At 42.1% G+C, this 27,886-nt stretch overlaps 1 protein-coding gene across 1 annotated transcript in view; it reads right to left on the reverse strand.

Moving 5' to 3' along the window:
- Nucleotides 1-287: 287 nt before the first annotated feature.
- The window catches only part of tagapb (T cell activation RhoGTPase activating protein b), a 101,858-nt gene continuing 74,259 nt past the window's right edge, over nucleotides 288-27,886 (reverse strand). Inside the window, exons 5-14 of the mRNA XM_028820328.2 lie at nucleotides 13,321-13,362; nucleotides 11,088-11,178; nucleotides 10,926-10,979; nucleotides 10,424-10,490; nucleotides 9,525-9,688; nucleotides 7,145-7,306; nucleotides 6,352-6,461; nucleotides 5,895-6,084; nucleotides 4,230-4,329; nucleotides 288-2,125 (exon numbers count right to left, since the gene is read on the reverse strand). Of these exons, the coding sequence (XP_028676161.2) occupies nucleotides 942-2,125; nucleotides 4,230-4,329; nucleotides 5,895-6,084; nucleotides 6,352-6,461; nucleotides 7,145-7,306; nucleotides 9,525-9,688; nucleotides 10,424-10,490; nucleotides 10,926-10,979; nucleotides 11,088-11,178; nucleotides 13,321-13,362 (2,164 nt within the window). The 3' untranslated portion in view covers nucleotides 288-941. The remainder of the gene's footprint in view (nucleotides 2,126-4,229; nucleotides 4,330-5,894; nucleotides 6,085-6,351; nucleotides 6,462-7,144; nucleotides 7,307-9,524; nucleotides 9,689-10,423; nucleotides 10,491-10,925; nucleotides 10,980-11,087; nucleotides 11,179-13,320; nucleotides 13,363-27,886) is intronic.

Below are 27,886 nucleotides of genomic sequence, written 5' to 3' on the forward strand. Positions count from 1 at the left end.
TCTACATTGAAGGAAGTCAGTTGAGGTGGTTCAGACATCTGATTAGGACAGCTCCTGGATAGTTTCGGGCATGTCCAACCTGGGGCAGATTTAGGATATTTGGGAGAGATTTTATCTTCTAGATGGTCTGCAAAAGCCTTGGGATCCTCTCTAGAGGAGCAAGCAGACAAAACAGACATCTTGGGTACCTATGGTTAGACTGCTCTCCCTGTGTCCTGGACTGGATAAGTGGTAGACAATGAATGGATGGATGGATTTTTTTATAACAAATGCACCTAAAACAACTATTTGCAGTTAAAAACACAATTTACAAAGTGCTTTATTGTAGTGAGAAGTTCAAAAAATTGTAGTATACAATCCGCCACTTACAAACATTTTACTTTCTACACGCAAAGCCGACGAAACTTATAATAATATGGTACAAATGAGCTTTCTACATGTTATGTACATAGCTTTGTCTCCTCTTACAGAAGGAGTACCATTTTAGAACAAACATTGTTTGTTTTATAGATATGTAATTTACAAATAGCTTCCCATGGTTTACTGACCCTTGAAATAAGGAGAAAGGAGAACCACCACCTAATGGCAGTAGGCACCAGGACCTCCTGATGCAAGATTGTGATCATCGTCTTTATCCTCTGCTTAGAAAAATGCAATGCACCCATCATAGAGCAGAAGCAGAAACGTTTTTCTGTGGTTGTTCAGATTGAATGTTGAAAGCTGGCCAACATGTGGTCCATCGATATCCAGTGCCTTAAACCACACTAACTATCAAAGTCTCAGGGAAAACAAGTGAAGAACAAGTCAATCTGTTCGTGTCTCCTCAATCCAGTTCTTGCAAAGGAAACCAACGAATTAAGTCTATTGCACTAAAATCGAGAACACACCTGACGCATTTTCACACCAAAATATTTACACTCGGACGTATTGCAATCGTTGGTTTACACGTAAGATTCCTTAACAAGAAACGTTTCCTCAAACAGGGGATGACTTATCCTCTCGTGTCTGCTTTTCGATTCTGACATTGTCCTTTTCCGGTACTCTTGTTGAGTTTGGTCTTCCTCTTGGAGGTATGGACTTGAGTCATTAGACCTCCTGTAAAGGAGTGCCTCTGTGAAAGAAGAGGGTCTGGACTTTTTATCGGACGAGGATGTAGATGATAGCCTCCTCCTAGCATCTTGCACGGTCATAGACTTGTAGTCTGGAGGAGCAGGAATGACCCGAGTCTGAATCGCCTGCTCGTAGGACGGGGGCCGCCCTGGTAATTTTTTGTCCACTTGCTGGAAAACCTCAGTCGGGGACAAGAAATTGCGAGGATGGGGCTGGCAAGGCTCGACTTCATTTTGGGAGTCCTCCTGGAGGGTGTCGCAACCAAACTGTCCCTCTTTCTGAGTGTCCTTTTTCGAGGTACTTTTGTTAAAATGGGATGGCCCCCAGCTTTTTGCTTTGAGTAGAGGTTTCTTGTCATTGCGCACAGAAAAGGACAGAGAATGTTTCTTCACTTCCTTCTCATTCTTTTGACTTTCTCCATTCGATTTGAAAGAGAAAGATTGGTGCCGCGCAAAGAAAAACCTCTTTGGGCTTGCAGGAGATTGCAAAGGGGAGCTGGTGAACACCGAATTGACAGAGGCACTAGACGCCGTGCTCTCCAGGGAACAAGTCGAGGATGCTTTGGAGGAGGAGGACCGTCCTAAGTCATCCTGCAGACAGGTGCTCAAGTTGGGCGGTCGTTTATCCTTAAAACGTTGCTTAATGACGCAGTCGTCTGAGTTTTGCTTTTTCAGATTTTGATCTTTGAAGGTGAGATCATCATCTCTCTCTGCGGAGCAGTCCTCGTGACTCCTGGCCAGTTTCTCTGATTTTATTTCAACTTCATGTTTGTGAGAAGAAGCCAAAATATCAGGCTCCGAGCATCTTCTGTTATACCGATGGGAGAAGGTCTTCACAGAGTCGAGCGATGTGGGTAATGCGTCGCTTGAGAATGACTGGCTGCTCATTCGTTCCTCCAGGTCCGTGTTTTCACTGCACGCTAAGTCGCTTTGAATGTTTCTGATTTGCTCACTTGAGTCTCCGTCAGCATCAGTGCTGTCATAGGCCGAGTCATGTTGATGAGATGACAGCGTGTCTGCAGGGAAGAGGCATCCATATTAAAAAGTGGAACTTTGTTTCTCCTAATGTTCAAATATGGTGGTATATTTAACAATTGATTATCTATCTATCTATCTATCTATCTATCTATCTATCTATCTATCTATCTATCTATCTATCTATCTATCTATCTATCTATCTATCTATCTATCTATCTAATCCTGCCAACAATGCTATCTATCTAATCCTGCCAACTACGCTATCTATCTATCTATCTATCTATCTATCTATCTATCTATCTATCTATCTATCTATCTATCTATCTATAATTTGAAAAAATACATAAATAATCCAACACATACACAGCAATGTGAAAAAGAAAGTGCACCCCTCTCTCATCTCTACCTAAACATAATTACCTAATCTACCCTTTCTATATTAGGCACAAGGCAGGAACTGGCTTTGAACAGTACACCAGAACATGGCATGTTTATATTTTTTAATTAAAATGTAGGTATTTTAGCGACCTAATCTGAGTATAATATATACTATACGCTTCTTAATTTAAATGGCAATTATAAATACATCTGGTGTGAGTGACTTTAGGAGTTGCACGAATGTGCCCTGTAATGAAGTGTCTATTCTTTATAAAATGTTATATATATTTTAAATTTAGGAGAACATTTTTATCCTGATCACCAGCTCTGCAACCAAAATAAAGACGGTAGGCTTTTTTCACAAGTGGTGTAAGTGACTTTCGCTGTGCTACCAAGGTGAATTCCCCGCAAATTTTGCAAAAACGTATTCAGTTTGTTTATGCAAGCACGCGACACATTTCACTTCTACCAAAGCACCTTCCCTGACACACAGCTGAGATGCTACTGAATCTTGGGAGTGAAAACCAGGGACAGATCTGGATGAAGATGCAGTTCTTCCTTTTTGCAGCCCCGTAGTGGAGGAAGAACTCAAAGTAGAGTGCTGACCTCACTTCCAGGCCCACACCATTTACTCCCTTCTCTATGTATGAAACGTGAATGACTGAAAGTTGGCATTCGTTATTGGACCCGCATTGGGTCCACGCTTGCCTACAGGAGCAACAATTTGGAGATCTCATAGAACAATCTACTTCTGTTCCTTCCTTTTTGCTTTATCTAATTTCAACTTAGCATTGTTGCTATTAAACAGGGAATCTCTGTGAGATCCAACTGTTCTGCTCACCTTGTTTTGTCTCAGTTCTCTTCACTCTCTTTCTCTGCATCTAAGGATCTCCTTCCTGGCATCCTTGGTAAACAATACCATCCCGGGGCAAGAGGGGTTGCTGTCACTAACAGTATCATCTCTTTCTGTTCCTACAGCATGAAAAAGACGTCCAATAGGGAAAGTGACTCCGCCACTATACTACTACATTTCAGGTGCTCCTGTAAGGTGGCTTCTCATTGTGGACAATCACTTGACAGAGATGGAGCTCTGCTCCAGACATGAGACCCTAAAGAATGGATTGAAACGCTTTATTTTATTTTATATGCACCATCATCTGCTATTTCTGTTAAAGTCTCATTTGTCAATGAAATGGGGAAACCAAGGTGGTGGCCCAACATTTGTTTTGGATCCTATGTCATACCTCCCACAACCACAATGTTCTTCTTCTTTATCTTTCAGCTGCTCCCGTTAGGGGTTGCCACAGCGGATCATTTTGTATTGTGTATATGAATAACTACTTCTACCTCTACATCTACATCTACATCTACATCTATGGCTCAGTGGTGCACATCCAATGCCTAGGTTTGAATTCCATGATCTGTGGGGTGCTGGAATGTTTTCCTTGGAATCTCCAGGATCGCATATCTACCCACAGAGGTGGACATTGGCATTCCAAGTTGGCCCTGTTTTTGTGGACTGTGGATGCCTTTACTGACCAGGCACCTCACCCATTGTTGGTTCCTGCCGTGTGCCCAAAGCATTCAGGATAAGCTCAAGATCTCTACAACTCAGGACCGACATTACATGGAACTGAGAGTGTTATGTTATTCATTATATACACATAAGCCATACATTTATACCATGTATTCATTTGCTGGTTTATGCTGTATATACACATCCAAATTACATTTTGAAGGATGGAGTTTAATTCAATTACTCACCTGAGCTATCAGCCAGCTCCTCTTCCTCAAGCAAGGATAAAATGTTCTCCCCAAATATTTCACAGCAGTTCTCAATTAAGAATTGTGTCAAGATTGTGACCTATAAAAATGGAGGACAAAATATCATTTTACTGTGATTTCTAAGTTATTTTGGATCAAATGTTATTGCTGATCAATAATAATAACATTTCAAAAAAAATTAATGTTACATCAGTTTTAAACAAGGGATGTAAAAAGATGAGAAGGGAACTAAAATTGAAAAGTTATTAAAATAATCCAGAAATTTGGAAATTTGTGTAAGTTGCATGTGAGAGAAGAAGGCATGGAGGTTCCCAGAGGAGCTCAGAGCAGCGATGTTGGCCACTTACCAAGATTTGGTGTGGATGACCGTTGTTGGATCTTTGCTTCAGATACTGTAACTGAAGAAGGATCAAGGTGGGCTTCCTTAGGTCAATGGGCTAAAGAGTTGCCCTGGGAAGTCAGAGGTTGCTTTTGCAGCAGACTTTCCTCTGGAATGAGGACATCTTAGCTATTAACTAAACATACATGGCTGATGGATGGGATAAACTTCTCTCGTTTGTAACTAATAAAGTAATTCAAAGATAAGGAAAGGAGGTTCCAAAGTAGAAATACAGGAGGCATATTAATGGACAAGATGGATCTGAGAAAGTTAGAAATTGCAGTCAAGAATGTACAGACTGGGTGGCATTGTCAAGACAAACGGAGAAAAAGGTTCAAATCTGGCAGCACTGGCAATAACGTGTGATATCGCACTTATGAAGGGGTGACCTCTGAGGGTTGACCAACTGTAACTTGCATATGTCATATTTTTGGGTTTTCGGAAAACAGAATAATATCCCTGAACACAGAACTCCATGAAATGTAGGGACTAAAGGGAATGTCTTTGTTGCAACATTTAATGTAAAAGGTAAAGACCAGTGGGAAGCCCTGCTCGGGTTTGGAGTAGAAGCTAATGAGCAGTATTGGATGAAGTGGAAGTGAAGAGGACCACCATAGGCTTTAAAATACCCACAAAAAGGAAGGCATATTGAAGTAGGACCTCAAAGCCTACAACATCTGGAGTCCATTATCATCACAGTCGTCCCGTCAAGGGACAATCCCAGGTGTTCCACCAGCGCGTCGAGCCCGAGGATGTAAACTCTTGGGACTGTGAATCGTCCAAATGTACATCAATACTGCTAGTGAATATGAAACCCGAGGACTCAGATTTAAGACTGTGGTTTTGAAATGAGAAGTTCCGACTCTCGTTTTCCACTCAGATTTCCTGCCTACTTATTTTTATTTCCGCCGTCATGCTTCATGGAAGTTTTTTTGGTTTTCTTAATGCTCACTCGTGAATGATTTATCTTTATCTCCATCCCAGTGAAGTACAGGAACAGAACATCTGAGGTCGTTTCATCTCATCAAAGTTTCATTTTGCAGGTTTTTTAAGGTACTTTCACTGACGCCTGAGTGTTTACCACTTGATTCTTTATCGACTTCCTGACCTGAGGTGGAGGCCGTGTTTTTGATCAAAATATTGTTATTTGGTAAGAATGAAAATGGATTGACAAACCTCGAGTAAACATGTTCTACCACAAAAGCACCTCCCCTGGGTTTAGTGTGTTTAGTCTTTCGGGTTGTGGTAACAGGGGTGGTCCTTACCTTTTCTGTCATCTCCTTTTGGACTTCTAGGGACACTTTCGGGTTAAGCTGCAGCATGTTGGGTGCAATGCACACAGCCAGGTTTTTGGCGTCCATTTTGTTGATTTCTGATTTTTTAGTGATGTGGTACAGTAAGCAGAGAAAATGCTCAAGAAAGACGATGTTAGGTCTCGGGAGTTTGTCCACAACCCTAAAGAAATAAAAAAAAGAAAGTCAAAGGCGTTAAACCAGAGTATTTTGTCATCTCCTGTTTTGCAACTTCTCCTTTAAACAAACCTCTGAAAATACAGAAGTGAAACTTTGTTCAAAATGTGTATGAAAATTCCATTCAGAACTCCCCTGCTGTAAAAATAAAAATGTATGTGCATGGATGGGAGTGGCGCCTGGCAGTCATGCATTTTGTGCCATGCGTATCTGTTCAAGCTGCGACCTGCTACCCTGGGGGTCCGATACTTACTGCTTCAGTTCATTGTAGCGGTTACTAACGCTTTCCTTCTCCATCGCTGCCATCCAAGATTCATAAAGTTCAGTCAATAGAAGGCTGTTTGGAATTTGCCTCAGGAAGTCCTGAAAGATAAGGACAGCAAGCAATTGAGTTACGGGATGGCATCACATTGGCAGACAAAATAAGAGCATGAGAAGCAAGAATAATTAGTCCATCAAGATTGTTTGATTGTTGTGCAGATATTTCTTAAAGGTAATCAAGGTTTCTGCTCCAACTACATGACTCAAAAATGTGCTCCGGATTTTCACAACCCCACTGATGTTCTTGAGTATGTGAGTCGTAATTTAGTTGAAGGACCTCTGCTGGACCTACTTTATCGAAGACTTTGAGATTTCTGAAGGCCTGGATTAGTCCCCAAGCGGTCTTCTCCACTCGGGACTAAACAGGTTGAACTCTCGGAGTGTGTCGGAGTAGGACACGTACTTAAGTCCTGCTCTTCTCTGCATAATAGCTAGCCATCACAATGCTACATGTGTCTTCATTGATTCTGCCAGCCTGTCGGCCGTGTGGCTGAGGTTCTGTTCCTCAGTCGTTTAACATGACAACTGCAACCTGCTCAACTACTCACTCCATCACTTTGTCTGGCCATGTTTCAGACCCCCAGGTTTGCCATATCAAACTCACATATAGGAATTTTAATGGATCGCATACAAACAGGTCTGTAGGTGTTACCACCAAGAAAAGTGCTCCATAATGGGACAACAGTTATTTCGGTCGATAACATTACTCGCAACTTCAATATTACCTTTAGCACAGCAGCAAGCAGAATAACAGGTTTTTCATCCAGGTCGATCTCTGTGCCGGCATTCAAATGCTCCTTGATCTCTTTGAAGACTTTCACGTTACCGGCCTTCCGGAAAATTCCTTCAGTGTTGATACCTTTCTTCAGTAGGTTCCAAAGGATATCCTGGGAAGAAACCCGACAAGAACACGTTTACCAAACATAAAAAACACGATTATCCAGTTTGAGGTCACATGATGCGTGAATCCTCCTCCATTTTACAAAGGTGAAGGGTGAGACTCGGTCAGGTGACTGAACCTGGTAAATGTGAGGCATTAATGTATTTTACAAATCGTGGAAATACGAGGGAGGTTCAAAACGTTTCCACCCTTTTATATTTTCGCTGGAAACGGTGAAGGCAGGAGGAGTAGTAATTGGGCATTAAAAAGTTGGTACGACGCTGGGAAAATTGCATCGTAAATGAAGGTGACTATGTAGAAAAGTGACTTAATTTGTTTTTGAAATTCGTAATAAATAGAGTTAAAAAAAAAGTGCAGAAACTTTATGAACGTCCCTCGTAAAATAACTTAAATAAAAATAACATATTTCTGTGCCACGAAAGTACTGTGTGATATTATGTCCATCGCAGAAACTTTTTGAACGTCCCTTGTAAAATAACTTAAATAAAACTATTATATTTCTGTGCCATAAAAGTACTGTGCGATACTATGTCCATCGCGGAAACTTTTTGAACGTCCCTCGTAAAATAACTCAAATAAAAATAACATATTTCTGTGCCACGAAAGTACTGTGTTATATTATGTCCATCGAGGAAACTTTTTGAACGTTCCTCGTAAAATAACTTAAATAAAAATAACATATTTCTGTACCACGAAAGTACTGTGTGATACTATGTCCATCGCGGAAACTTTTTGAATGTCCCTCGTAAAATAACTTAAATAAAAATAACATATTTCTGTGCCACGAATGTACTGTGTGATATTATGTCCATCACCTACATATAGTTTGACTTGGTTTTCTAGGTCTATGCATAGAGTTTTCTTATAAAGGAGACTGATGCATAAAATAACAGCGCCATTTGTCTCCCAGATTAATCATTTTAGCTAACAGTGTAGTAGGCAGGATCCCATTAAGGACTTTGTCAAATGCTATGATTGGTATTTTTCATTCATTTTTATTTTCATTTTTGGAAAATGCCTATTTTTTTAACACAAGAAATTCAATTCTAGCATTGTTTTTTTTTGTATAAAACTCCCCAAAGGGGTGTCAATATTTTTTTATTATGCTGCAATGCCATTTTGTTTTTATTTGGGGTGCCACCATTTTTGGACATTCGTGTTGGTAGTTGCCCTAGTGATATTACCCTGAATTACGTATGGCTGCCTGATGTGTGATGTCTTCAGTGCGACTATACAGAAGTCAGTATGTGCACTTCTGCATCTTCCGAGGTTAGGATAACTCGGTGTAATAATGAATAATGAGTCTTGGCTGCATTTTCGGGTACAGATGATTTCTTCTTGTGACTTTTTTAGGTTTTGATTCTCGGTTAGTGCATTGGGTTGATGGAATATAAGCTAGATTTCTAAGTAATGGCTGTCTGACTATGTCGCATCTTCAGGTGCTTTGACTTAAAATTATGACTGTGTCTTTTCATCCAAGGAGCGATTTCACAATTCATTTTATTAAGAATACGAAAATAAAAAACAAATGGTGGGTAGTCGTGTGTTATAACCTCACCAACTCAAATGAGACAGGTGAAGCTCAACGGCAATGACCCTTTTGATGTTATATTTAACGACATTAGAAACTTCGCGACAGAAGTAACGTTTCAAAAGCAATTAAAAATCAGCTTCTATGTATTCTTGTTTTTTGTTTTATAAATAAGCGAATGTAAAAAAGTTTTTCTCTTGCCTGTGTCTGTGGCGGGGTTATAACACACGAGTAGCAGATGGTGCTCTTGGTTGCAGTATCAAATCCCTGATAGACTATTAAAGATCATTACTTAATAAAATTGTAGCCTCGGATGACTGCTAAACTTGTAGATTAATCATTTGAGCCAATGGCGTAGATGGCAGGACTCCATTTCTCCTCAGACGCTTAATCGAGGAGCCACTTGATTATCCATTTCACGGTTTCCAGCTGCTGTGGTGTGCTCAGCTGTGATACATACTCTCAAGGATGAGGAGCGCTAATAAACAACTTTAATTACAAAAGTGACCACCTTACTTGACCTCCAATGCTACATTAATTGAGCAAAATGTGAAGAGACTGGGACTCCATTTCCCAGCACACCCTGCACACCATGTGTGTATTTACATGATACATGATATATGGAAATGTGCTTCAGGTTAGCATTAGAAAATGAACTTTAAAAATATCATACCATAATCGGTTTAGGAAGTTTCTCCTCTTCATCACAGACTATTGACAATGGCTGCCCAAAAAGTGGGGTTTTCATATCAAAATCTGAACGCATGGTGTCTGAATTGGTTAAACTCCTTCGCTGGAAAGGCCAGGACAGCACTTTCTTCCTCTTTTTGTGGCCTTCTAAGAAAACATAAAAAATAAAATACAATTAGTTAGAACCGAGAATAAACGGATCAATAGTGGGACACCACACTCATCACACTGGCCCAACTGGCCCAACTAATCAACCCAGTCTGGGATGTGGGAAAGAATTGGAAATGAAGGCATGAGGAGAACATGCAACACACACACACACACACACATAATAACCACAGCAGACTTTGAAGACGATTCCCTGGAGTTGTAACACTTGTCCCCAAACAGACCCCACACACTGATGTTGAGTTATTATCTTTTGTAAGTTGCTTTGGATAAAAGTGTCTGCCATACAAATAAATGGAAGTGGAATTGCATGGCAGCATTGCTGTCCACTTTACCACCCCAGTAGAAATTCTATTGTTTGAAACTGATGATTTGAATTGATTGTAAAGTAAATTACACAAATGTTTTGTATATATTTCTTTTATTTGCCCCTTGGCATATATTACCATTAAGGACAGTATAGTGAATATGACCTGAATATTAACACCCTGATAATAGCCTCTTCAATAAATAACAAAATGGTGCAAACTTCTCCATCTTAATGAGTTGTCACAATCTGTATTGTTTAATTAATTACACTTTTCTTTTCTTTCACTTCAAAAATATTTCACACTTAACCCATAAACACCAATCTAAATCGGTGCCAAGAGGGGGCTTCAGCTCAGACACTCAGAAAACAGTTACAAAGTCAGGCTTGTGTCTCTTCAAACTCACCAATCACACGGCCCGTCCCGTCTGTGATGTCACTCCGTGCAGGGGGCTGGTAGGCTTTGACGGCGTCCTGCGGAAGAACCAGGCTGTTACTAAACAGGGCATGTGAAAGCCACGTGCAGCATTCGGATTACAAAGATAAATGGCCGCGGCGTGGCGCAGAATGGCATCCCGTGGATGCAGGTTATCGATTGCACTTTCGCACAGTGCTCTTTACGCTACTGCATAGCTCATACTGCTGAACCGATTAACATACAAAAAAATCATCCAAATTCAAACAGAGTTTAGCAAGCTGTAAATACACAGACTTGGGACCCATTGGAATGCATTTCACATTCACTGGTGGGCATTATTTATGGTCAGTTTTCTGTTTAACTACTGTAGCAGCTCCACTAGACTAGACTGGCGAGACCTCCACTCTACACATAAAGTAAAACAGCCAATCTGATAATCAAGAAACTTCATCCAAAACAGCAAGAAGATACGCACAATGAAAGAAACTTACCTCTACATCATATTCAATGTAAGGATCCATGCAGCCTCCTGTTAGTGTTTTAGTCTAGAAGAAGCAGAAGAAGTAACAGACCATCAGATCAATATTAGCTTCCGTAAATATGAAATGAAACTCAGTCAAGCCACGAAGAGTAACCCAGGCGCCTCGACTTACTGTGCTGCTGCTGCCGCTTAACACCTTCATGAGTACGTTTTCTGGGGGCTTTGGGATTTCTTTGACGTTATCTCTTGCAGTTCTGATGGTTCTACGCAAAAATGTAAACAATTTACTTCATTTTTCATATACAGTTTCCTTCTCTCTATATATATCACATCATACTTCAAACTTATATATGAAAACAGTGACAGATAAATTGTGTTTAGCATTAGCAGGGACCACACGCAGTCCACGTGCTGAATGATCAATGGGACCAGCAACCCAGCTCTGTGTCACTGCATGGTCACCCAAAGCAATTATGAAAAGTGTTAAAAGTCTAACAAACCAGCCAAACAAAATGAAGACAAGCAGATCAAACCTCCAAACAAATCAACAAACTACTCAAAGTTTAAGGGCGTCACTCAGCAGCAGTCAGTAGGGCTGCCTACTGACCTGGCAGGCTTTCTTGCCTATTTCACTATTTGAATGTTTTTATAAAAATTGTATAGAACATCATTCACAAGAAGCATCAGGAAAAATATTCCAAATGGTTTTAGACACTTAATATCTGTAAATACTAAATAAAGCACCGTTCTGTATGGTCACCAATACGGAGCCATCAAAATGACCCCCTAACATGTTTTTACTTCTATTACATTTACACAGATAGATAGATAGATAGATAGATAGATAGATAGATAGATAGATAGATAGATAGATAGATAGATAGATAGATAGATAGATAGATAGATAGATAGATAGATAGATAGATAGATAGATAGATAGATAGATAGATAGATAGATAGATAGATACTTTATTAATCCCAGGGGGAAATTCACAAGCACACTTAACACGGCACATAATGAAGTTCATTTAAAAGCAAATTACAAAACCACCAGAAATGAAATAATATAACAAGTTTAAAACATCTTTAGCTGATTAGCAGTCTATTGATTCCTCTCATGTTTTTACATCGAGATATACCTATATAGTGCCTTTCATACAAAGTGCTTTAAAAACCTATCAATAATAATAATGCAAAGAAATGTAATACAATCTATCCATTTTATAGCATCTATCTATCTATCTATCTATCTATCTATCTATCTATCTATCTATCTATCTATCTATCTATCTATCTATCTATTACATAGTGCCTTTAATATTTATTTATTATTTAAGTGTTTAAAGTCTACTGATTTGTCTTTTTAATATTTTACACTAAGAAATATTTATATAATGCCTTTCATACAATGCACTTAAAAATCTATCAGTAATGATATGGCAAAGAAATAATATCAATCTATCATAGAGTGCCTTTCATATCTATCTATCTATCTATCTATCTATCTATCTATCTATCTATCTATCTATCTATCTATCTATCTATCTATCTATCATGCCTTTCATAACTATCTCTTATATAGTGCCTTTCATATTTATCTGTGTACCAATTATATAGGGTCATTAATGTATTTTCCACCTTGAATATGCATATATATATATATATATATATATATATATATATATATATATATATATATAAATATACACACACAGTATATTATTTTGAATGTATCTTTTAATCATGTTGTGCTTTCAAAAGGTCTACAACTTACACAAATAGTGATTTTATACAGTGCCTGTCGAATCTTGGTAATGTTTCAATTCTTGTATTATATAGCACCTTATGTATCTATCTATCCATCTTTGAAAAATAAAATTATTAGCCTATAACACATCAAATATACATGTATCTGTCAATATTAACATTTGTATATTGCAGTGGTTGTTGTATTTTACTTTCCATCTGTTGGTCTCTGTATCTGTCTATGTATGAAGTACCTGTAGTAATTTGAAAATTGTTTGCATATATTTATATAATACAGTAAACACCATTTTCTTACAGTGTGCTTAAAAACAAACAACAACATCACAAAGAAAGTTTTATCTATCTATCTATCTATCTATCTATCTATCTATCTATCTATCTATCTATCTATCTATCTATCTATCTATCTATCTATCTATCTATCTATCTATCTATTATATAGCACCTTTCAGTGTCTGTCTACCTATCTATTTTATCTCCCTGTCACACATGCATGCAGTACTTTATGCCAAGCTAATCCCTTCATTGACCAGATGGCAGACACAGACAATGCGTTTAACTTTCTTTATTACTTTTTCCTCTTTTCACAAATTCATTTTTTCCAGTTTGCATGAAAGGTTAATGAAGGCTGTACTTACAAGTGGAGAGTATCTAGCCAGCGTTCTTTCACCTCAGGCGAGCTGCAGGTAAAACAAACAGCATGATTGTCAGCTACTAATCCACTGGCATGCGTGAGACAGACTAAAGAGAAGCTGCTCGGCCGGCGGGGTATTAAAGGCGGCGTAGTGGGTGGTGGAAATTCTCAGAGTAATGGAGACAGGAAACAGCGTCACAGGCTCTCATTTGAAAACACCGAGATTTCCCTTTACCTTTTTAAGGTTGCTATTGCAGGCTGGAAACAGTGACTTTGTTGAAGAGTACTGACCCTGCATCACCTGGTGGGATTCTTCAAGGTGAATATGGTCTTTGTAGGTGGTTGCAAACCCTAAGGTGGTCACCCATGCTGTGCTGCCTGGGCCCCAGATGTGAAATGCCAGTTACAAATGTGGCACCCCAGATTCTCTGCTGATTATTTGTTGTACAGAACACGTTACAAAGAAAGAAACATTTTGATCCTCACACTTCTGTGAAAGTGTGCAAGGAAAAGACACGTTCTGAAAAAATAATATATTTTCATTTGTAAAAAGCATTACTTAAATAGGAAGTCAGCTATAAAAAGAAATTTCTTGACCACAGTATTTGTTCCAACCAGAAAAACTTTTACTTTTAATCTGGAAACTTTACTCTAGTGGTGACGTTCTGGCCGCTTTACTTTAAGGCTCTAGGGCAAGACCAGTGCACCTGGCACCATAATCAGGTGCTGAAACTCACTGCAGACGTTATCAGCATGGGAATTAAAAGCAGATGAAAAACACAAATGTAACCACTGAGATAAACACGTTCAACTTCATGAAAGTTGGAGAGCAGCCACAAACAGGAAACAAGAAATAAGTGGGAGTCCCAGCCATTGCTGAGGATTGGCAGTCCTATTACGGATTTGGAGAAGCAGCTGGAATTTCTCCAGCACGTTACCTCAGCATCCATGAGGCTGATCTTCTTCATTCTCACAGAAGAAATGAAGAACATCAGTCTTCTGGAGGTGACAGTCCCATGGAGTAGAACCACTGGAGCAAGAGGGCCATGTTTAAGGATCTTGTGCTAGACTGCTGCAAACCGTGCAGGAAGAGTTACAGTAAGGCGTATGCTCATCAAGGTTGATTAAGGGGGCTTTTTAGGGCAACAACTCTATGGAGCCTTCAGTAGACTTGGCATCACCGGAGAGGGGAGAAGACGAGCCATCAGGAACTCAAGATGACTCTGGATTAGGAGAGGAGGCCCATGGGGAGAAGTAAGTGCCACCTGAGCATAAGCCACAGGTTGATTAACCACATGCAACCTGAGCATAAGCCATGGCTTACGAGACCCTCATCCAAGCAACCCAGCCATGGTTGATGGTTGATTATGGTTGATCAAGAAGTAAGTGCCACTTGAGCATAAGCCACAGCTTGATCAACCATGTGCCACCTGAGGATAAGCCATGGCTTATGCTCAGGTGGCACTTACGTCTTGATCAGCCATCAACCATGGCTGGGTTGCTTGGATGAGGGTCTCTGATGTTAAAAGATGCAAAACACCCACTGATCCTAGCAACATCACATCATTATTGGGGGAGAAAATGACACCGTGAGGGTCCAGAGGACTGTGTGTGGTGTAGCATCTTGAGGCCTGGAAGAAATTAAAGTGATCACCAAAATGGATGATTAGTAGAGAGAGAATAAGGGAAAGTGAGAGAGAATGAAAACAGAAAAGAGGATGGGAAAAAAGAAAGCGCACAGAGGATGACTGCAGATGTGAGGAAGACCACTGGACTATCTGAGTAGAAAGAGATGTCAATGTTATTAATATTATTATTTTTATTATTATTTTTTTTCTCAGTTTGTGTGGATTGCTTTTTACCCAGAACCCACTGGGTTCCTCACGTCTAATCGCCCAATGGACAGGAGTTTAAGAAGCATGTGTGTAGTTCTGAGGAGAGCGAGGCCTCAAGATGTCTCTGGATTAGGAGAGGAGGCCCATAAGGAGAAGTTAGTGCCACCTGAGCATAAGCCACAGTTTGATCAACCATGTGCCACCTGAGCATTAGCCATGGCTTATGCTCAGGTGGTACTTACTTCTTGATCAACCATGATCAACCATCAACTATGGCTGGGTTGCTTGGATGAGGGTCTCTGATATTAAAAGACCCAAAACACCTGTTGACCCCACTGGACTATCATAGTGGGGGTTCTCACGGTTTGCATTGTGGGAGAAGCCATTGAAGACCCATCTGTTTATCCTTGTATTAGTTGTATGGGTGGGCACCTCTGGTTTTAGTCGGGGTGGTGGGTCAGGCAATGCAAGGTGTAAGTCTTGTGAACTGAAGCTGCTTAGAAATTGCTCAGAAAGTCAGTTGCTGGTAACACGTCGTTATTGGGGGAGAAAACAACACCGTGAGGGTCCAGAAAACTGTGTGTGGTGTAGCATCTGGAGGCCAGGAAGAAATTAAAGTGATCACCAGAATGGATGATTAGTAGAGAGAGAATGAGGGAAAGTGAGAGAGAATGAAAACAGAAAAGAGGATGAGGAAAAAGAAAGCGCAGAGGATGACATCAGATGTGAAGAAGACCACTGGACTATCTGGGTAGAAAGAGATGTCATAATTTTATTATTATTTTTTTCTCAGTTTGTGTGGATTGCTTTTTACCCAGAACCCACTGGGTTCCTCACGTTTAATCACCCGATTGTCGGGACTGCAAGAATCATGTGTGTAGTTCTGAGGAGAGTGGTCTTCTGCTAAAGAATGGCAATCGCTTTACCTGGAAGTTCAATTTTTTTAGACCTATTTCAGCAGTTCCAAGTTCTCAGACTGTGATCGGAAATCGCATGAACCTTGGAGTTGCACACATCCAAGATCTTAATTTCAAGCTCAGTCTCAAGTTTTTCTACCTCTTTGACTGAGATGTTCACATCATCTGGAATGGCTACGTCAAAGAGTAGACATCGCCGCTTTCTTCTGATGTTGAAAAACACCCCCAGGTAACATCACTGGTGATGTGCTCCAACAGTATGGTTGGTGTCTCTAACAGCCATGTCACATATGCCGGTGTTGTTCTGCGTCACCGACGAGCTTTTTAAAACTGGAAATCGTACCAATGAAGAGGTGAGAGTCACAGAGCGTTTACCAGAGCAGGTGGATAGCTATCCAGTTGTGACAATGAGTGCATTCTTTTGCAGTTAGAACTATGACTATTGCATGTCCTGCACTTGTTATCAACATCCATCTTAAGACTGTTCTTCTGATGATTGCGCATGTTGAGTGTCTGATCCTGAGCTCTTATGAGGAGACTCTCCATCTCACCCCTACAGCTCAGAGTCTCGCGACCATCCAACACACAGTTGTTTGACGTCTGTCTGTAGAAGTGACCATGGAGTGATTGCGACGAGAGGCTGTTGATGGCTTTGAGGCATGATGCTATTGTCTGGGAACAATTATTACTATTATTATTGCTATCATCGTTATCACTGAGTTGAGGAGGAACTGCCCTCCGCTTTGTAAATCCAGAGGGTCTCCCACAGCTCCTGGTGGTCTGATTGTTTGATGAGTTCTGGGAGTCTTCCATGTTTTTTGTTTGACCCAATGCTCTGTTTCTTGACTTCGCTTTGGATTTACTGCTTTGGAAGTCTGTTTGCTTTGGACTGACTTCTGGCTTCAGGGGATTCCTTTGCCTTTTGTGATTCACAGAGCTTGCTGTCATTTCAGAGCATTTGTGTTAAAAATATATTGTTCATTTTGTAAAGATTCTTCAAGGCCTTCTTTGTATCTTAGCTGGGGTTTGACGGTAAACCTCACCCTTATCCCAGTGGGCATTTTTAGAACTGTTGGATGCTTTGGGACTCTGAGCGTTCATAATAGAACTGTCATTGCCAATAGAGTCCGCCAGTCAAGATCTGAAGATCTCTAACGTCCTGCTGTCTCCCGCACCACCTGGTCATTTTTTACATGTGTCTTTGGTTCTCTACGTGACGAAACTGTAAGAGACCCTCCGGTTTCATAAGGTGGGGGGCAGTTTCTGGCAGTGATTATCAAGTAGCCCTACCTCTAGGGGAACCACCCATAAAACACAACAGATCATATACCAGGCAGCTTACATACATGGACACAAGTCAAGTCAAGTCAAGTTGGGGGGCATGCACTGGTAAAGTGCATTGCCGACCCCACCAGATGACGAAACAGTTCGGGATCTTGGTTGGCAATGCACCAGGCAGACACACGGTCCAGTCCCACTCTCTGGAAATGACCTTCTATCTGCCGCAACCAGGTGTTACATGGGCGACCCTTGGCCTGGTCCAGCCACTCGGGTCCTAAACAATGAGGGTCCTGTGAGCTGGTTCACCCTCTGGGAATCATGCCACACGGCCGTAGTGCTGTAAGTGACGCTCCCTCACAATGCAGGTCACGTGCCTCATTTGGGACCCCGTGAGCAACACAAAGTCAAACCAGCGAGACCCAAGGATTCTCTGGAGAGACACACATGAATGAGTCCAGTCTTCGTTTCAGGTCACTGGATAGTGTCCATGTCTCACAAACAGGAAGCACCAGGACTTTGACATCCTTTTGCAGAGACAATGGGAGCACCACATATCCCTTTCCAATGACCTCTTGACCCCCCATGCTCTCCCAATCTGTCTACTGAATTCATAGAAAGAGTCACCAGAGACGTAAAAGTCACTGCCAAGGTAAGTAAACCCCTCGATGAGGTCGACACTCTCTCTGAAGAGAGACACACTGATGATCGTCGTTCCTAAGAGCTCATTAAAGGCCTGGCTGTTGGTTTTTATTGAGGACCCTTGCAAGCCCAGACATTCGGACCCCTTGCTCAATCTCTTGAGAGCCCCAATCAGAGCCTCTATTGACCCTGCTTAGATCACAGTATCGTCAGCAAAGTCAAGATCCGTGAACCTTTCTTTGCCAACAGATGCCCCACAGCCACTGGATCCCACGACCCTGCCCAACATCCAAGTCCATACAAGCATTGAATGGAGTAGGAGAAGAACAGACCCCTGATGAACCCTAGAATCAACTGAGAGGGTCTGCCTCCACTCTACACAGCACTCGCAGTACCAGTGAACACTGAAAAATAAAGAATAATACAAAGAATCAACAAAAGTAACAGGAACATAAATAAAGGAATCAAAGATAAACTTAAAATATGAAATGCAGGGGGGTGGGAGACTGCCTGAAACACAACAAGACCATTCTGCAGAGATCTGTTTGACATCAAAGCATCTCTTCCTCGGTGATTCGATCCACTTGGTTTCAGTGTTGCACAACAAGAAAAAGTGAGAACTTCCAAGGTGGTGAACACGTTTTATGGGCACTTGTTAGATCAAAATACACGCCAGTTTAGACACCCCCATTCCCCCCCCATCCCGAGTATGGCAAGCTGACACTAAAGATGGGACCCAAAAGACGTCAGGCTGAGACTCTGTGGTTGGAACCACCACAGCCCTCTTCCTACTCCTTCTACTTTTAACTTTGAGTTCAGAACCAGTCTGTGTCGCTGATTTCTCAGATAATTCTGTATTGGAAGGGACCAACCAAAAATTACTTCACGTGGGGTGGCAGAAAAACAAAAATAATCAAAACAGAGAAAAAAAAAAGGGGAGGCACCAAATTGTTTATGCCACTGTTTCTGCAAGTAGTAAACACTTTGGCCCATGAATTTCCTGCATAACACCTCCAAGTTCAAGTGTTGATTGTCACGGCTTTGATATTCGAATGACTTCTCTCTCCAAACTGTGGTGTGTTGCAGTGACAGAAGCCCCGCTCCACACATCAATATTTAGGACCCCCTTTCTCCAGCACTGGAGATAAAGTTCTGCTTAGAAATTGCTCAGAAAGTCAGTTGCTGGTAACACATCGTTACTGGGGGAGAAAACAACACCATGACAGTCCAGAAGACTGTGTGAGGTGTAGCATCTTAAGGCCTGGAGGAAATTAAAGTGGTCACCAAAATGGATGATTAGTAGAGAGAGAATGAGGGAAAGTGAGAGAGAATGAAAGCAGAAAAGAGGATGGGAAAAAAGAAAGCGCACTGAGGATGACTGCAGATGTGAAGAAGACCACTGGACTATCTCGGTAGAAAGAGATGTGAATGTTATTAATGTTATTATTTTTTTTCTCAGTTTGTGCGGATTGCTTTTTACCCAGAACCCACTGGGTTCCTCACGTCTAATTGCCCGATGGTCGGGACTGCAAGAAGCATGTGTGTAGTTCTGAGGAGAGCGATCTTCTGCAGATGGATGACACTCGCTTTACCTGGAAGTTAAATTTTTCTAGATCTGGTCTAGTCGAGCAGTTCCAACTTCTCAGACTGTGATCGGAAATCGCATGAACCATCGAGTTGCACACATACAAGATCTCAATCTCAAGGTCTTTGTATTTGCTGAGTTTTTCTACCTCTTTGACTGAGATGTTCACATCACCTGGAATGGCTACGTCAAAGTGTAGACATCGCCGCTTTCTTCTGATGTTGAAAGACCCGTTAACCCCAGGTAACATCACTGGACTATCATAGCGGGGGGTCTCATGGTTTGCATTTTGGGGGAAGCCATTGAAGACCCATCTGTTTATCCTTGTATTCGAGTATAGGAGGGCACCTCTGGTTTTAGGCAGGGTGGTGGGTCAGGCAATGCAAGATGTAAGTTTTGTGAATTGAAGCTGCTTAGAAATTGCTCAGAAAGTCAGTTGCTGGTGTCACAAGAATGAGTCGGAGACATCATAAAGAGTTAGAGCAGCCACCCATATTTTATTATCTCTGCTGCAAAAGTCATTTTCAATGGTAGCACAATGTGCCTACATCAGAGTCCAAAACGGAACTGCCTGTACTGAGGCAAGATGGCAGTTTTAACAGCCCAGAGGGGAAATGACGTCATCTGTGCAGGAACTGGGAGTGGCGTCCTCGTGCCCGCAAGTGACATCAGCATCATCATCGGGGCCGGAAACAGGAGGGATTTCCTGGGAAAGGTCTGCCAGGGACTGAGAGAGATAGTCAGTACACTCCACCACTCCCCTGGCCTGGTATAGAATTACTATTGTTTAGGCCCTTCAGCTGTTTCCCATGCGCATGTGTGTGACACTGGTAACACATCGTTATTGGGGAAGAAAATGACACCCACTATGTGAGGTATAGCATCTTGAGGCCTGGAAGAAATTAAAGTGATCACCAAAATGGATGATTAGTAGAGAGAGAATGAGGGAATGTGAGAGAGAATGAAAGCAGAAAAGAGGATGGGGAAAAAGAAAGCGCACTGAGCATGACTGCGGATGTGAGGAAGACAACTGGACTATCTGAGTAGAAAGGGATGTCAGTGTTATTAATGTTATTATTTTTTTCTCAGTTTGTATGGATTGCTTTTTACCCAGAACCCACTGGGTTCCTCACGTCTAATCGCCCGATGGTAGGGACTCCAAGAAGCAGAGTCTGAGAAGTCCAATTCAACGATAGTACGCAAAACATCATCCACGGAGTAGTTTGCTTTGCCCATTCGCTTTGGTCTCTTGCCAGATATCGATGCTATTTTAGAGGTGCTTTGCTCTTCGCTGCTCCTGCACGTACAGGGAATCGAGGTCCAATCACCAAAGCAAAGAGCAAAGAGAGTCAAACTAAAAGCATGACGGCAAGTTTTGTCACAGTTTACAGCTGATTACCGTCCCTTACCCATGAATTTCGACAAAAGTCGACATCTGCTATGAAAGAGTTAACCGAGGCGGCTGCTCAACCCAGATGGGATGCCAAAAGAAGAGAAGGATGGGGGAAGGCAGCTACTGTGGGACACTGCCTCCCCCAAGAAGCCAGATGGCAAGTTCCCTGCAGCATAGCGGTGCCCTGGATTCCCGCAAGGCACCATGGGATTTGGAGTTCGGTTTCTTAGCCCTGCTGGATACTGTGGGTGCCTCCAGAAGACACTGCCAGGGGACCTGGGGTCTTGTGTCTTTTCCATAGCCCGTGGGGAAAAAAGCCCTGAAGTACTTCCGGGCTGAAGAAGAAAGCAAGTTCTCCATCTGACCCAGAAGTGCCGGCAAGTCACGTGAACGGAAGAGGAGAAGCACTTCCGGGTCAAGGACTATATAAAGCAGGGGTAGGCAACGTCGGTCCTGGAGTGCCACAGTATGTTCAGGTTTTTGTTCCAACCCAGTTCCTTAACGAGAACTCAATTATTGCTGATGAAGCACATATTGCTTAAGTGACATTTTGACGCTTCATTTTAGTGGTCTCGCTTGTTAAGGTTCTCCAACCTTAATTGCTTATTTCAATCTTAAACTGCTGCATTCAGTGTTTTAATTGCTCCTTATTAGCAATAAGATGTAAAAGACAAAGCAGCCAGCAGTTCTCCAGCTAGCTTTTTTCCAATTACATCTGTGTGTGTTCAACATGCATGGTTTGATTTAATAAAACACTTAATAGAAAAATGTGACAGACTAAAAATTATCCGTTTTAGGCTTCATATCATTTGGATGATATCCTTGGAAAGGAAAAAAATCTACGATATAAAAGCCTTACATTGCACAGACTAACAAGCCATAAAATTAAATAAGGTCTGAGATTGGCATTGATTGGTTTCTAATTAAGCAATTGGGTTGGAATGAAAACCTGTAGCCACTGCGGCTCACCAGGACCGACATTGCCTACCCCTGTTTTACATCTTATTGCTAATAAGGAGCAATTAAAACACTGAATGCAGCAGTTTAAGATTGAAATAAGCAATTAAGGTTGGAGAACCTTAACAAGCGAGACCACTAAAATGAAGCATTAAAATGTCACTTAAGCAATATGTGCTTCATCAGCAATAGTTGAGTTCTCGTTAAGGAACTGGGTTGGAACAAAAACCTGAACATACTGTGGCACTCCAGGACCGACGTTGCCTACCCCTGATATAAAGGACTGATGGAGACCCAGCAAGTGAGCCGGTGTCGAGTCGGGAGGAGTAGGACAAAGCTTGGTGGGAGGTGTGGAGAAGAGAATTTGGAATTATTATAGAGAATTGTGCTGATTTGTTGCATTTATTGCCTTTTTATTGTGGTGGAGGTGCTTCAGGGCACTTCAAGAAGAAGAAAAAGAATTAAAAACCTTCTTGGTGATTTTACCCAGTGTTCAACCCTGTTGGGTTGAAAAGGGTAACAGCAACTCCTAGTGTCTTACAAGGTATTTGAGGAAGTGATAAATCAATTGCTGTTCACTACAGCGTGTAACTTTTAAACATGTCAGTTTGAAATGCAGTACAAAAATCAAACTCCATTTTAAAATCATGCCGTCTGTAGCATAACTAAAAGCAAAGTAGAAGTACAGTGGAACCTCAGTTTGTGAGCATAATTCGTTCCGGAAACATGCTCGTAGTCCAAAGCACTCGTATATCAAAGTGAATTTCCCCATAAGAAATAATGGAAACTCAGATGATTTGTTCCACAACCCAAAACAATTCATATAAAAATGATTAATACAAAATATAAAGTAAAAATACATAAAACAAATTAACCTGCACTTTACCTTTGAAAAGAATCATGGCTGGTGTGACTGAGTTTCTAAACTCTTGTGGGATTGCACCCAACGGGACGACACGTGGAAGAGCGTCCCAAAGCAATCGCAGTCTCTCAGCGCTGTAGCAGTTCGGCATAAAAGTGAATCCGAAAAGATTGCGGACATGCTATAAACGCCTGCCATCGATGGGTGATACAAGGAACAAGGAACATTATAAATGCGCAGGGCCCTGCCTGACTGCTGTGTCTGTGTATAGGAGAGCGGCAGATCACACTACAATAAATAACTGCGCTGTTGCTGTTTCAAGCTGAATAAAGCTGGTGTTGCTAAAGTACTGAGACTCAGCTTCGTGTTTTAGGGTGCAAGACGGGGACTCGCACGTCACAGCACAAACGCACACGCGAGCACACACACATACACACGCATGCACGAGCACACACATATACACACGCATTCACGCGCACACACACACACACACACACTCAAGCGAGCGAGAACACACAGTCACAATGCTAATGCTGCAGCAAACAGTATACGCTCGTACGGATGTTGACTATATGAGTGAGGCACACCGACTCAGACGGAGAATAGAAGACGATTACCCACAATCCCGCAGCGAGAGAGAGAGAAGATCCATCAGCTCAGTTGTGATCACATGACGCTCAGCAGACAAAGTGTATACATACTACTCGTACTGCAAGACCTCGCTTGTTTATCAAAACACTCGTAAACCAAGTTACTCTCAAGCCGAGGTTCCACTGTATTGCCTCTCCCTTAGCGGCTGCTCCAAGCGTATTGCATTTCGATTCAAGAGTACGCGTTAGTCATAGCAAAACTGAATGTAATCAAATGGCCAATCAGAGGCAAAGGGTGGGGCAAGGGGTGGTGACATTTGGGGGTAACAGGAAGTCGATAACACCTGGGATATGCAAGAAAGCTCTAGTTGCTCTCTTGTGGGATTGAATAGCGTTGAACAGCAGAAAGCTGGTGAGGTCAATGGTGGCAATTCCTTCAACCTCACGGCTAGTGTTCAACTGCGTGACCTCCCACAGTCAGGCGTGTGCCTTTCCTAATCAGTCCAATCAACTGAATCGACCACAGACGGACTCCACACAAGGTGTAGAAACATCTCAACAGTGATCAGTAGAATGGGATGCACCACAGCCAAACTTCAAGTGTCAAAGCAAAGGGTAACCGAATACTCGTGTCAATGGGATGGTTCCTTTTTTTTATTTTTAAAATGTGCAAATCCTGTTCTCTCTTTGTCATTCTTGGGTATCCAATGCTGCCTGATGTGAGGGAGAAAGTAACGGAAGTTAATTTAGCACAAGACTGCAACAGCACAAAATGTGAAGAAAGCGAAGGGGTCTGGAGACTTTCTGAAAGCGGGATACTGACAGGGGTATAAGGGCATACCCCTCTGCTGCCTTTAGTGGGTACAAGACTGTTGTTTCTGTCCTATTCTTATTCTACAAAACAATTCTAAAGTTTTTCAGAAAAAATTCTTTATGGTGAAATGCAATATTATTGTGCAGAATGCACAAAATGGGGAAATCACAACGAGTTTCCATTATTCAGTAAGTGGTTTCAAACAAAAACAAGAAGTTAAAGGCCGCCCTTTATTGCCTGTGACATATTTAAGGAATTAGTGACAAAACCCGATCAGTCTAAAAAGTGAAAGTTTCAGGGTAAAGCCAGCCTGTAAATAAAAAGGTTTTGTAAAAGTACAGTGTCATGCATTTAAGGCACCTGTACATGAAAGGGCAAATGGGGCGACCATGCCATGATTTATTACAAAGGATACACGTCTCCAGCGTTGAAGACCTCAAAGCGTTTGAGCAAAAGCACAGAGTCCTGCTGAGAACGTGTCTGGTATGCTTGTTAGGAAGTGAGAACTTCCCAAATGGTGTTTCAGTGTACATTTGATACACATCACGCTTTGCGTCATCTCACCATTTGTTTTGTATTGGCAGTGTGCTGTGCATCATCATGCGCCACCTTGACCAGCCTGGTGACATGTTCTTAGGTGGCCAGGTAGCTTTGGTCATACAGACATTCACATAAACTTTCCTAGCTACTATGGGTAGCTTTATTTTCACTGTGTCTCTTCAGAGACTCCTTGGGTACCGCTGTTGCTCACGGGGTCCCGAACGAGGCACGGGACCTACATTGTGAGGGAGCCTCAGTTACCACACCACAGCCATGTGGCATGATTACCCGAGGGTGATCCGGCTCACAGGTCTCTCATTGTTGAGGGCCAGAGCGACTGGGCCATGCCAAAGGGGCGCCCACATAACACCTGGCTGCCACAGATAGAGGGTGGGTCTGCCTGGGGGGATTGCCAAGTGGCTGTTTTGTCATGTGCATGTGGCAACACACTGTACCAGTGCCTGCTCCCCAACCTGACCTGACCTGACATCACCAGTTGGCCTTATCTTACTGTAGCTTTTCTCATAATACTTTACTTTCAGGCCGGGGGTCAAGTCAAGTCAACTTTATTTATAAAGCACCGATATAAAAACACAAAAGTGTTTACCAAAGTGCCGTACGGTAAATAACAATAATAACAGAAAGACAATAAATAACATATATGCATAACAGAAAAATATTCCATAATTACAGTCAACATGTATAAAAAACAGTGCCTATCCAATACATAAAATACAAACCAGAAACCCTTTTAATTAGAAGTAAAAGCCAGGGAGAAAAATACAAACGTTTTCAATCTGGATTTTAAAATGTTCAAATTCAGAGCGGATCTCATCTGCACACACAAACGCACGATCACCCCCATGCTTCAGCCTTGTCCGAGGGACCACCAGTAGCAACTGGTCAGGCGATCTTAAAGACCGGGTCAGGGCAGGTGGTTTTAAGAAGACTGGTAAGATGTCAGTCAGTCAGTCATTTCCCAACCTGCTATATCCTAACACAGGGTCACGGGGATCTGCTGGAGCCAATCCCAGCCAGCACAAGGCGTAAGGCAGGAACAAATCCCCGGGCAGGGGACACACCAAGCACACACTAGGGACAATTTAGAATCGCCAGTCCATCTAACCTGCATGTCTTTGGACTGTGGGAGGAAACCCATGCAGACACGGGGAGAACATGCAAACTCGACGTAGGGAGGACCTGGGGAACGAACCCAGGTCTCCTTACTGCGAGGCAGCAGCGCTACCACTGCATCACCGTGCCGCCCTTTGGTAAGATGTACCCGTACTAAAGCATTTAAAGATTTATTAATAAGCAATAAAAACTTAAAATCAATTCTATAACTAACAGGTAGCCAATGAAGCGAGGCCAGTATTGGAGCAACATGTACTCGCTTTTGTCAAAAGCCTAGCAGCTGCATTTTGAATGGGCTGTAGGTGATACAGAAGGGACTGCCTGACCAATGTGTACAGAGAATTAGAATAGTCCAGGCAGGATGAAATAAAAGCATGTATGACCTTCTCAGAGTCAGAAAAAATGTCTGTAAGATAGTCCACGATCCATGCCACCAGGTATGAATCTACTCCCATCTTTGTTAGCTTGTCCCTAAGGAGCAGAGGTTGGATGGTGTTGAAGGCACTAGAGAAGTCCAGAAACATAAAGTGTGAACGAGTGTGCCCTGTGATACCTTGATGGGAGTCTGCACTCCATGATTATTGACAAAACATGAGTGCGGTGACTGCCAAAATTAGCCGTATTTGGGTGGTTGAACCATGAAAGCCCTTCTTCATAATTTGCTTGCCAGGTTTATCAGATCTCCTTAATGGTCAAACAATCAGCGGCTTACAAGGTGCCATCTTTAGCCTCTAAAAACAGGAAAGCATTTGTTTTTATCTTAATATAGTTTTACCTTAATATAGTTCAAGTTAACTCCATCATTTCCTGACATAACTCATTCTGCTCTACAGCAAGGGGAAAGGCCCGGACCAAAATTAGAATGAGGAAGCGTTGAACCAGCCATTCTACAGAAGTGTAAATGGTGCGCCGTTTTGACGGCTCCATGCTTTAGTTCAATCGTTCCATGAAATGCCAACTTGTTTGTAGGAATTAGTGAAATAAGAAAATGGATGTGCAATGACAGGGATATTTTACTCCAAAGAATAACAAAGCGATTCTGAAGAAAGCATAGCGGCCTTTTGGTGTTTCTACTGTTTAAATGGGCTGCTTTACTGTTTTGCAAAATAACCAAAAGGAACCATTAAAGTTCAAAGCAAAACCTGAGTTATTCCAAAGAACTAACAGAATGAAATCCATCCATCCATTTATTTTACAAACCCATTAATCCTGAGGGAAGCTGGAGCCTCTCTCAGCAAACATTAGGTACAAGGCAGGAATAACCCCTGGACCAGTCCACCATAGGGTGACCACACACACACAAATCAGGGGAAAATTTATCACTGCCAATCCACCTAACCTGCATGTCTTGGGACTGTGGGAGGAAATCCATACAAACACGGAGAGAACTCCATATAAGGAGTGCGTAGGACAAAACCCCCCTATCACATTAACAGCGTTACTACTGTGCCAGCGCTCTACCCACTGAGTGAAATGTATTCAAAGAGTATTTTACCCTTTCAATTACTCCATGGAACAGACTGTGTGGAAAGACAGCCCCCGTGCAAAGACAGACAGACACCGAATGTCACAAAACACACACGTTTATTATTCTATATGATAAACAGCTCCACAATGCCTAAATCAACCAGTCTCTTCAGTCTATCAATACTTCTGCCACCTTTACTCCTCTCCTCACTAGCTCACTAGCTCTGTCTTCCTCCTCCCGACTCCGGCTCGTCCACTGGAGGGAGGCGGCCTCTTTAATAACAACCCGGATGTGCTCCAGGTGCTCTGTGACGATCTTCCGGCAGCACTTCCTGATGTAGCGGAAATGCCGCATGAGCACCTGGAAGCACTCCGGGTGTCCTTGCAATTCCTTCCGGCAGCACTTCCAAGTGTGGCAGAAGTGCTTCCATCCAAGGTTCCATAAACGTCCGGGCGCCCCCTGGTGGTAGCCACGGCCCCAACAGGGATGAGCTTCCAAGCTCTGATCCCATGGCCCCCAAGCAGCCCTCTCCCGGTTCTTCCAAACGTCCCGGCT

This window comes from Erpetoichthys calabaricus, chromosome 15 (assembly GCF_900747795.2).
Source record: "Erpetoichthys calabaricus chromosome 15, fErpCal1.3, whole genome shotgun sequence".
In the NCBI taxonomy this organism is placed as follows: domain Eukaryota; kingdom Metazoa; phylum Chordata; class Cladistia; order Polypteriformes; family Polypteridae; genus Erpetoichthys; species Erpetoichthys calabaricus.